The following is a 10,712-nucleotide window of genomic DNA, read 5'->3' on the forward strand; positions in this document are numbered from 1 at the left end:
GTCAGTAAAAACACTAAAATGTCAACGTTAATTTGCGAGGTTGGAGTATACATGCAAATGCTGAACCAGCATCTATATGTAGTACAATTCAGGTTTGTACATTAAGCAGCATTGTCACTAATCTTATTGCAGTGCTAGGCGCCTTGCCGTTGGTTCGTACAAATTCCCTCTCTATATATAAGGATAATGCATTTTGTTTCCTTTACGTTATTTGACTGAAACTTTCAAGACTACATTTCCCTACAGCAGTTAACATTTCTGTTATGTTTTATTGAAATCATTTGAACCATGTCAGAAATAAGACTCCAGACGGTAAGAACATTTAATACAAACCCTTTATATCTACTAAAATTACTAAAGGCTTAACTAAATCATTCGAACCATATCTGAAATGTAAAAGATGTTGAAGATAAAATATTTTAGTGAAATTTGGTCATTGGATTATCTTTAAAAACATCGGCAACAACAATGGTATCTTTTTTCATACTGTCGAAAATTTTCCTTACTTTCAAAATAAAAAGAAAGCATAACCAAAGCAACATGAACGAAGTACTTTACAAAAAATTATAACCCCATAGTTTGCCTGTAACCCGCAATTCCTATGATATCTTCGCTATACTTCCATTGGGTCTACTCTACGAATGAATATGTCATATATATGTATAACGCCAAACCGAATGGTATTATATTGGAATTAAGATTCAAAATTTTCTCTGCGTGTATGTCTGACACCAACAAGTATTTTCTTTAACTTCATTTAAATATTTTGATGAAATGACCTAACATGTGTGTGCTTGAGAGTTAAGTTCTTCTAAAGTTACAACAAAATTGCCAGCTAACTGCAGTTGTTCGAATTACAAGGTCTTGCCAACGTAATGTATGTAAACAAATGTGACCCACTGAGCGATGGGCCTGTGCATTCTTCTATATGAGGGATTTTGTTTTGGGTTACCATTTGGATGTTGTAACATTCTTTTTTTGTATACGACAGACAAAGAAGGGCAATATGATATAATTTATTTAAACGCATTCCAAATGTGTATAGTCCCATGCCAACTACAGTATGCAAAATATAATACATAGTAGATTCATTTCACACTAAAATATACATTTTGCACTCCAAAAAACTGATATGTTTTCGCTCGTACGTGGGTTCAATGGTGTTTGAGGCTATAATGGTTGTGGGCTTATAGAACCTGTAAAGGTAGAAGTCAAATAAATGACTCGAACACAAAATGGTGTGAAACCACTGGAAAACGTATATATGCGTGTATGTGATGTCTGGCTATATAAATGAATACAATATTTATTATTATCGAACTATTTAATGAGCTAGCAACTGGTAAGTGATGGATGGATGTTTTGTATACGAGTTTCAAAAAACAGTGTTGAGTGCATGGATGTAGTATTTAATGGTGCGTATCACGAGTAAATGGGACTATGTATCTTTATTTGAAAAACAAGACAAAGACATATAAAACAGAAGTAAACTATGGAGGACAACTCAGGACACAACAATACCGGAAGTACGTAAAATAATGAAGTAAGAGAACCGACCCTGCGACAGATGACATAAGTAAAAGGTATGTACACACAATGATATCTTTATATTTATATACAATCCAGGCTTAGATAAATATCAAATTATTATATCTTAAAAAGATAACATGACATACTCACAAGTCAACAAGTGTTGGTACATTGAATGCATCTTGTAAAAATAGAAAATATATTCCTTCATCACATCACAGCATACACAAAAGTTAAGAAATTGTGTTACCGCGAGAAAACAGGGACTTCGCCCTCGTGATAATATTGAATCGTCTCCTTTATCGGTGACGATACATTTCTTTATCACACTGAAACAAATAAATTTTTTCTATTACTTACATAACGCCACTCGTGAAAATATTGTATCTTCTTACTACTGAAACAAACATAAATCCTTCAGTATGTGATAAAATGACAATTACTGAATACAAAATAAAAAGGGATCATTAAAAGTAATGTGCATTCCAATTACAACAGCTTCTTCGTTGAAAAGGGTTATTATAATGGTAGCTCGATCTGGGATGCTGTATTCGGTACGTAAGCGCCGTGTTATCCGACTAGCAAAATCCATGAGAGCCGAATACAAAGTCCCGGATCTACCTACTGTTATAATGACCCTTTTATTATATACCTCTACCTTTATTGTTTTGTTATTGAATTTTCCATGTTTATCGATATTGAAATGGAACTAAGTGAAAGTTTTGTGTGCGCTATTTATAGAACTGTGCCAGGGACATGCATATAAATGAAAGTAGTCCGGCAGCATACAATACAAAAGATACAAAGTGGAATTTAAAAGGTACAATACTAATTTTTGTCTGCCTGTCTATATTCAATTGCGAAATACAAGTCGATTTTTTTTACAGATTTTATATAGGTATATAAAAATTTCTTTATCACACTGAAACAAAAAAAAATTCTATATCTTACATCACGCTACGTGAAAGTATTGTATTTTCAAACCACTCGGTGAAATATATATCTCATATAATTCTTTATATGCATGGAATTATAATGATAACACACTGTCAGTTATACATCAAAAGCATATTAGATATGTGATAGAATGACGGCTATAAAATAAAAAGGGACCATTAAAAAGTAATGTACATTCCAATTACGATGAAAGGAGCTAGAATGCAAACTGCGAGGAATAAATGTGTCTCTATTTATTCGCATTCCACTTTTTTGTTATTTAAGCATGATATGAACAAGCAAATTTGCACCAAAGTCAGGTATCCAAAACATTGCTATTTTCTATCACCGCCACGATAGGAGCTAAACATCGGAGCTGGGTTCATAACCTGTTTAATAAAACATTTCATAAATTGTTAATAACGTCTCAAATATGACAATTTTAAGCCATAAAGTTAATATCGACGACGACAACAGCATTTGCAAAGAATTACAATTAAAATTATGACCACAAGAACTGAACCTCCGATTATAACGCCTAGCTGCCATGCCTTTAGACCAGACGATTCATCAACTGACACAGCCTCTTCATGAAATTTTACATCAAAATCAGTAGCAGTGAGGGTCGAATTGGTACCGTGTTCCTGCGCACGTAGGTAAACAATTGTCGTGTATTTGGTGCCGTCTGATTCAGTGGTTATTGTACTCGCAGTTGAATCTGAAATAATGAGTTCATTCGTTTTAACAAAAAAAACATGTCATTGTATATTTACATTAAACAATGTACAAATATAGGTACGGACATCATGCGCACCTGTCAAATGGGTAATATTTACACGGATCTTTTGCTGATTCCTTCTCTAAATAAGTCGTTTAAAATAGCTTAGTACCCCTTCGGCGAAACAACCATTCTCCCAGCGGACAACAAGAAAACAGATTAACAGTTTAAATTTGACTTTGAAATCGCAAAGACATGTCACATTTCGCCGCGTTGAAGTATTATACAAACGTCAGATTAGCTTTCGCAATGAGGAAATCATTTTCTAACATTTCGTAACTGATTGCTTTGCATAAAGCTGTTGTTGCGATAATTTCATATAAAACTTGTTGCAATGATTATGTTTACGCTTTTTACAGTTTCGATATTTTTTCAAGTGTTATTTACACGTTTTATAATACAAAAAGTTTTGCACAAATGGCTTCACAATAGACTACCTGACTTATTATTTTGTTTTAAGGCTTTGTGAATACTGCAAACCCGTTACATATGAAATATTCTTCCAATGCTGTAACAGGTGATAGCAATTTGAAAATAAGTTCGTATATACATGCATCTTTCAATTCGAAAAAAAAAAAAAACACAACAAAAAACGTTTTTCCCAAGCGCTTCGGCAGCTTATTTGAAGAGGTCGCCGGTTAGCTCCCTTGACATGCCATACTAAAGACGTGAAAAAATGGTACTAGCATGTCATCACATGGCTTCCAGCATTACCAGGATACATGTAGCTCTAAAACTGGTCATCCTAATACTTAGTGGGGTATCGTGTTACGTGTGAACGGCGTGGTGTTCAGTGAAGCAGCACCGTAATGTTGGTCATTGTGCTTACTGCTACAAGCAGACGTTGTCGTTAATTGTTGAAAAAGACGCTAAATCAGAACGCACGCACGCACGCACGCACGCAAACATTTCCGCACACCCACGCTCGCACTTAATATGACTGGGCCATAATTTCCTATGCATAAGAGCTTGATTAGCTAAGAAAATATGCGCAAGTTACTGGTACCCACAAGCTTTCAAGTTTTAAAATCGTTATTGTTTATATTAAGCTTGTACAGTGTAAAGTAATGCTTGTCCCTTTTTCATTTCTCGGGTGATCTCGAAATGTACCATACAAATCAATCCCTAGAATGTTCAGGCCTTTCTCGTGTCTGAAGCAAACAACTGGTTTATTTTTTGTTCATTTATTATCATGACTTTTAATATCTGACAAATAATTTGAAGCAACTTATAAATCACGACCAGTCCGATAGTGCAATAATTTAGAAGCATAAAACGAAACAAAGCATAATAATAGAATTGGTTTGAATGCACTCATTCATCATATGATATAACTACAATGTCTGTAGGACACAGAGTGTGTCCCCCACTGGTACATTTGTTACAAATAAGGGGCAATAATTCAAATGTTTGCAGTCTTAATGGGGTATAGCCTCAACAAACATTTTATGAAAAGAATTCGTTATTCTAGGCCATATACTTTTTGAGCTATGAGCATCACAAACAAAAACTCCACTATTTTGGCTATTTCAAGGGCTATAACTCTGTAATTACCACTAAGATTCTCAAGAAGAATGCCAAGTGGGCAAGGCCACATCATGATAAAGACTCGAGCAAGGTTTCATGAATTTACATCAAATATTTTTTTGAGCTGGGCACATAATTAGGTAAAAATGTGCATCTTTTACAATTTCAGGGGCCATAACTTTAAAAATAGGAGATAGAGCCAGCCAAGAATATAAGAGATGTGCAAGTTTATTTCATGATAAAGACTTATGCAAGTTTTCAACCATTTATATTAAATGCTTTTTGAACTAGGCATGTCACAAGGTGAAAATGTGCATAATTGACTATTTCAGGGGTCATAACTCTGATAATGAGGGGCAGAAAGTGCGCAAGTTCATATCATGATAAAGACTCATGCAAGGTTTTATCAATTTATATGACATACTTTTTGAGCTAGGCGCGTCAAAAGGTGAAAATGTGCATTTTTGACTATTTCAGGGGCCATAACTCTAAAAATAGGGGGGCGGGCGGAGCCAGACGAAAAATAGGAGGTGCGCAAGTTCACATCATGATTAAGACTCATGCACGGTTTCATGAATCCATATCAAATACTTTTAGAGCTAGGCGTGTCACAAGGTGAAATTGTGCATTTTTGACTATTTCAAGGGTCATAACTCTGAAAATTGGGGGCGAATCAAAATGAAAAATAGGAGGTGCGCAAGTTCACATCATGATTAAGACTCATGCAAGGTTTCAAGAATCTATATCAAATACTTTTTGAGCTAGGCGTGTCACAAGATGAAAATGCGCATTTTTGACTATTTCAGGGGCCATAACTCTAAAAGTAGGGGGCGGACCCAAATGAAAAATAGGAGGTGCGCAAGTTCTCATCATGGTTAAGACTCCTGCAAGGTTTCATGAATCTATATCAAATACTTTTTGAGCTAGGCGTGTCACAATGTGAACATGTGCATATTTGACTATTTCAGGGGCCATAACTCTAAAAATAGGGGACGGAGCCAGATAAAAATAGGAGGTGCGCAAGTTTACGTCATGATTAAGACTCATGCAAGGTTTCATGAATTTATATCAAACACTTTTTGAGCTAGGCGTGTCACAAGGTGAAAATGTGCATTTTTGACTATTTCAGGGGCCATAACTCTAAAATAGGGGGCAGAGCCAGAAGAAAAATAGGAGGTGCGCAAGTTCATATCATGATAAAGACTCATGCAAGGTTTCATCAATTTATATCAAAATACTTTTTGAGCTAGGCGCGTCACGAACTTCGGACGGAAGGACGGACTGACGCACGGACGGACGGACGGACGGACGCACAGACAATACCAAATCTATATGCCCCCACCACTCATGGGGGGCACAATAAAAAGTGCAATACTTCCAGGCGCAGTCCGTGTCTAGCACCGACTAAAGAGAAACTCTACTACAATGACCACCACGATTCCAAATGACCAGAAATAGTCCAAACATTGAGTCATTCTACGGGAAGACTGTAAGATATACACAAAAGGTATTTTTAGAGATCAGTCATATTAAAGAGATAAAAAACTCTTTTCATGCCCGCCATAATAGCTTTAGTGAAATCTGATTTTAAAGTTAGATTGGTCTGACATTCACCGACTATAGCATGATTAACTATTTTACCACTCGGTTATGTACAAAATTAAATGCAAAAATAAAATCAGAGGGTATGCTTTTCCTTTTCCCATTAACATAAATTATGCCCACTGAATCGTTTACTGAAACGATCAGCTTAGTCGTTCCTATGACACTTATGTTTAGTATACCAGAACGTATGAATTTCAATGTCATATAATTATTTTGTCAAAATACAGGATAAATCTAGAGGGTTTACATTGAAACATCATACACGAGTGTTGAAAATGTAATGTTCTCTTTTTTTTTTGCATAAAACCTTGGTTGTGATCAATATTACAGCGGCTGAATAGTTCATGCCTGAAATATTTTCTAAAGACTGCTGTAATTTGAAACATTTTAAATACGAATATAGGTTACTCGGCGTAAAATTACATTTCTTTAACATGTAGGAGAAAAATACATATAATTGTTAAATAATATTCGATAGTTTATATTTCGACTCTTCTTAAGACAAAATTTTACAACCCTGAGAAAGTGAAGGAAGACTGCTCGGCAATACAACATCTCCTTTCTGATGAAGAGTATTTAACATGAGAAACAAATATCATTAGTCACGACGAATATTTGTAGCCTATGAAATAAATACCTATACACGTGCCCCGTTAAATGAATCCTGTTAAATAAATACCTATCCATATATAACGGATAGGAACAGGGACGTTTCATTTGTGATCTTGACTTTTTAGCTCGCTGTCGACACATTGTTATTCTGGTGAATGTATTTGAATATCCAGTTGTATATAACAAAGGTATAGACCAGAAACAAATGATCTAACATTGGTGATCTCTCACTGTGATACAAACATTTAACCTATGTTCAAGGTCTTGCAAGGGATATATGGTGTTGATACGATGAATGTTTGTGCAAACAGTGGTATAGTCAAACAAAAGCCATTTTGTTATCTAAATGTCTGTTCGGTTTTTCACACAGGCCCAATGTGTGGCAGTATATACGTATCCCTCACCGTAATCTTAAGTTCACAATTGTATGTATGTTTGTAGACTATACAGGTATTCCATGAAATATTGGTTCTCAATTGTATGTATATATGTATACTATACAGGTATTCCATGAAATATTGGTTTAGTATTACATGACAAAAGGTTATGATCAGACGGAAAACAGTAAAATTCAAGGTAGCAATATTGTTTTTATTGAAGGTATTTGTTTTCTTTGTAACAACAAGTAAACCTTGGCCTTTATTATTTTTTTTTTGGTAAACTAGTCAAAATCTAGTTCCAGTGTATATTACTTTTTTACCTAACTGACACTAACTTATCACATAAAAATCGAAGTCTTGTAAACAGGTCATGACAACTTACTTTGATCGAGAAAAATCTGGAAACCGGCGGCCTGTTCTTGCGGATACATTAGCCAAAAGACTAGATCTTTGCCTAAAACATCAAAGAAAGATACGATGTTGCCGATATCGTCAATACAGTTCCCAAATTTTGCCTCTGATACAATTTTCTGAAACTGCTCTGATGTTATAGATTGCGCATTCTCCTCACCACTTATTAAAACAAAAGTCATAGTATTGTCTTTCACCTTCTTTAATATTTTATCATAAGCCTTTAGACTCCACACACAATAACTTTCGCTGAGATATAGAACGTCTGTTTCACGGTACGGGTATCTATTTTGGTTATTTTCAAAAAGTTTCGAGGGGTCATTGATGAGACTGAAGTCTTCCGTTACTAATTCAAAGAATTTTCCTTTACATTCGTTTTTCTGTACTTTCATGTCATCAAAAAGAGATTCTATTGCCGTTTGCCAAGAAGAAAGAGTTTGATTATAAAGACTTTTCTCTGAGAGTCTTTCATTTAATAAGCCAATGCTACTACATCCGAAACCAGTGTCATATAGTAATTTTGAAACTCCTCTAGGCTAGTTATCCCGCATTTAAATTCGTTGGCAATGAGTGACAGCAATGTACTTGATATTCCCGATACGTCGACGCTGAACGTTAACAGGGTTTTAACTTTATACATTTCAGTTTTATGCCTCGCAAAATTATCGCGAAATCGTCTCTGAAACTCTTCTCTTGTGTCTTTACTTTTAGCTTTGATAATGTCCTCCATCTCTGCAAGAAGTTGTTTGACAGTAAGAGCAACGTTACGTAATTCCGAGATATACGACTGCAGCTCAATTTTAAAAACAATGGTTTCTGTTGACATTTCTATTCTCTCAGAAATTCTGTTAATTATCCTGTCATAATCTACAGGTGCCGGGGTACTCTTTGTTTCATCATCTCCTAAGATAGAGTCAAAAAAGGAGTGAACATCTAATCCAAACGATATTACATCCATTGCTGTCCCTAGGATCGGCAACACCGGTAAAACAGCATCAGCTGTTTTACTTGTTAAGATACTGAAAACAAGTACTGTATTAAAAAATTGTAATGTTTTCATGATTTCAAAAATGTTCTATTTTCTTTTTCAAACTTGTTTATGATATAAAGGAATTCCCCTTATGCTAATGTGATATCCAAATAACACATGATGAGAGTCCCCGATGTAGACGTGTAAATCTATCCTCTACGCTCCACTGCAAAACTAAAGAGAACGTGTGTTAGGGGAGTTGCTGTGTTACTTTTTCGTTATTTAAAATCTAATTTTGTATTTAAATCTAGAGAAATGCTTATCTTTGTGATCATTCTATTTACACCGTATTAAACAAATGAATAAGTAAGCCATAAATGTAGCGAATATATGAAGGTTTTTGATACGTTGAAACTCCATTACAAAAATATTTTAAAAGGTAAGGGTAGATTTCCCGGAAGCACATAGCACAGTAAACACGGCCAGAGCCATGGCACGCAACAAATAGAATATGTAGTAGAAAGATTTAGAAGAAATGTGGCTTTGAAAATCCAGTAACAAGTACAGTAAATATAATCTGGAAAGTAGATCCCTAAAGTCATAAAACCAGGAAGTTAGCTAAAACAGCTCACCTGCCGTTAAATTATGATATACTTTCTGATCTTACTTCACCTTTGCTATTGTTATAAAGTTAGTTCTTTAAGCACTAGAAATAGTAAATTTGAAACATAAAATATTGTCATCATGGTTATAAAATTAAATTTCGCACAAACTCTGCACTTTTTTACCTCACGTCTACAACTTGTTCATGTCGACCACCAAACTTTGACAGAAAGTCGCATACAAGAATAAAGTCCGTGCCTCAGAGGAAAGTGTTAGGGGGCATGGGCAGTGTTGCATTTTCCATTACTGCTCATGAACAGACTAAATCAAATTGAGTCTGCCATTTTCACTGTTTGGATTGTTCTCGGTGCTTCTGAGGGATCTACTTTCCAGATTATATTTACATTTATCGGTGAAACATTTGCTGTATATATATCTGTGTGCTTTACATGAAAGTATTCCTCGACTACGATCCGTGTAAAGCAAGAATTGGGAATGTACAACATGAACAAATAAGTGGCCGGAATGCGACCTGCATTTATTTAGATAAAAGTTTATAATAAGATCTCCTGTTAAATAAGGGAGCTTATCTAAAAAAAATTATAACCATGCAGAAAAAAAACTTCTGCGTTAATTCAGCGGGCACAACTATTTTTAGTGGCAGTGACTTGCTATAAATCCTCTTTATACACGGGAAACAAGCTGTAGACAGATAACGTTGCGTGAACATCGTTTGTCAGTCCTAATCCTGTCCATGTTTTCTATAAAAGTCAATTTATTGTTTTTTTTCTGTTTTCTGTCATGAACTTGATGTCACTACACTAATTATACATTTCCATATTTCCCTATCTAGATCATTTGTTAACGTTTGAAGAACATTTTTGTCATGAAACCTGACTTATAGATGGTAGGTTATTTGTAATGAAGCTTATAAATGTGTTTTCTTACATTGCATGCATTATATGATATAATTTGTTATAATTAATTGCATAAACAATCTGATGTTTAAAAGATTTTATGCCTCTTTTATAGCAATTATAGTAGAGTTTGACAAATTTAATATGACAATCAAATAAGACTAGTCCCATACCGGAAGCGGGCATTTGTCCTTAATGTTGTCATAGGAACTAAAACTCTATAAACACGTACAGTATGTCCTACATAGATAAACAATTCTGCATATCCACGTACTTTGACATCAATAAAATGTCTTACAAACAGAATGCATTAACGCCTACTTCAACATGAAATGAATAAGCGTTTTTTTTTCTACACAAACACAATCTAAGCTTATTATATATGTATGTCATGTACATTTTAAGAGCTTTAAAACACATTGTATAAGACTATATAATGGCAA

At 34.7% G+C, this 10,712-nt stretch overlaps 1 protein-coding gene across 1 annotated transcript; it reads right to left on the bottom strand.

Moving 5' to 3' along the window:
• Window positions 1–1,000: 1,000 nt before the first annotated feature.
• Window positions 1,001–9,080, bottom strand: LOC123551502 (uncharacterized). Its single transcript, XM_053540973.1, has 2 exons — window positions 7,751–9,080; window positions 1,001–3,184 (listed from the first exon to the last, which is right to left on the bottom strand). Exons 1-2 carry the CDS (start codon window positions 8,169–8,171, stop codon window positions 2,922–2,924), a joined length of 684 nt encoding a protein of 227 aa, XP_053396948.1. The 5' UTR covers window positions 8,172–9,080; the 3' UTR covers window positions 1,001–2,921.
• Between the last annotated feature and the right edge of the window lie 1,632 nt (window positions 9,081–10,712).

Source organism: Mercenaria mercenaria, chromosome 4, assembly GCF_021730395.1.
Source record: "Mercenaria mercenaria strain notata chromosome 4, MADL_Memer_1, whole genome shotgun sequence".
Classification (NCBI taxonomy): Eukaryota; Metazoa; Mollusca; class Bivalvia; order Venerida; family Veneridae; genus Mercenaria; species Mercenaria mercenaria.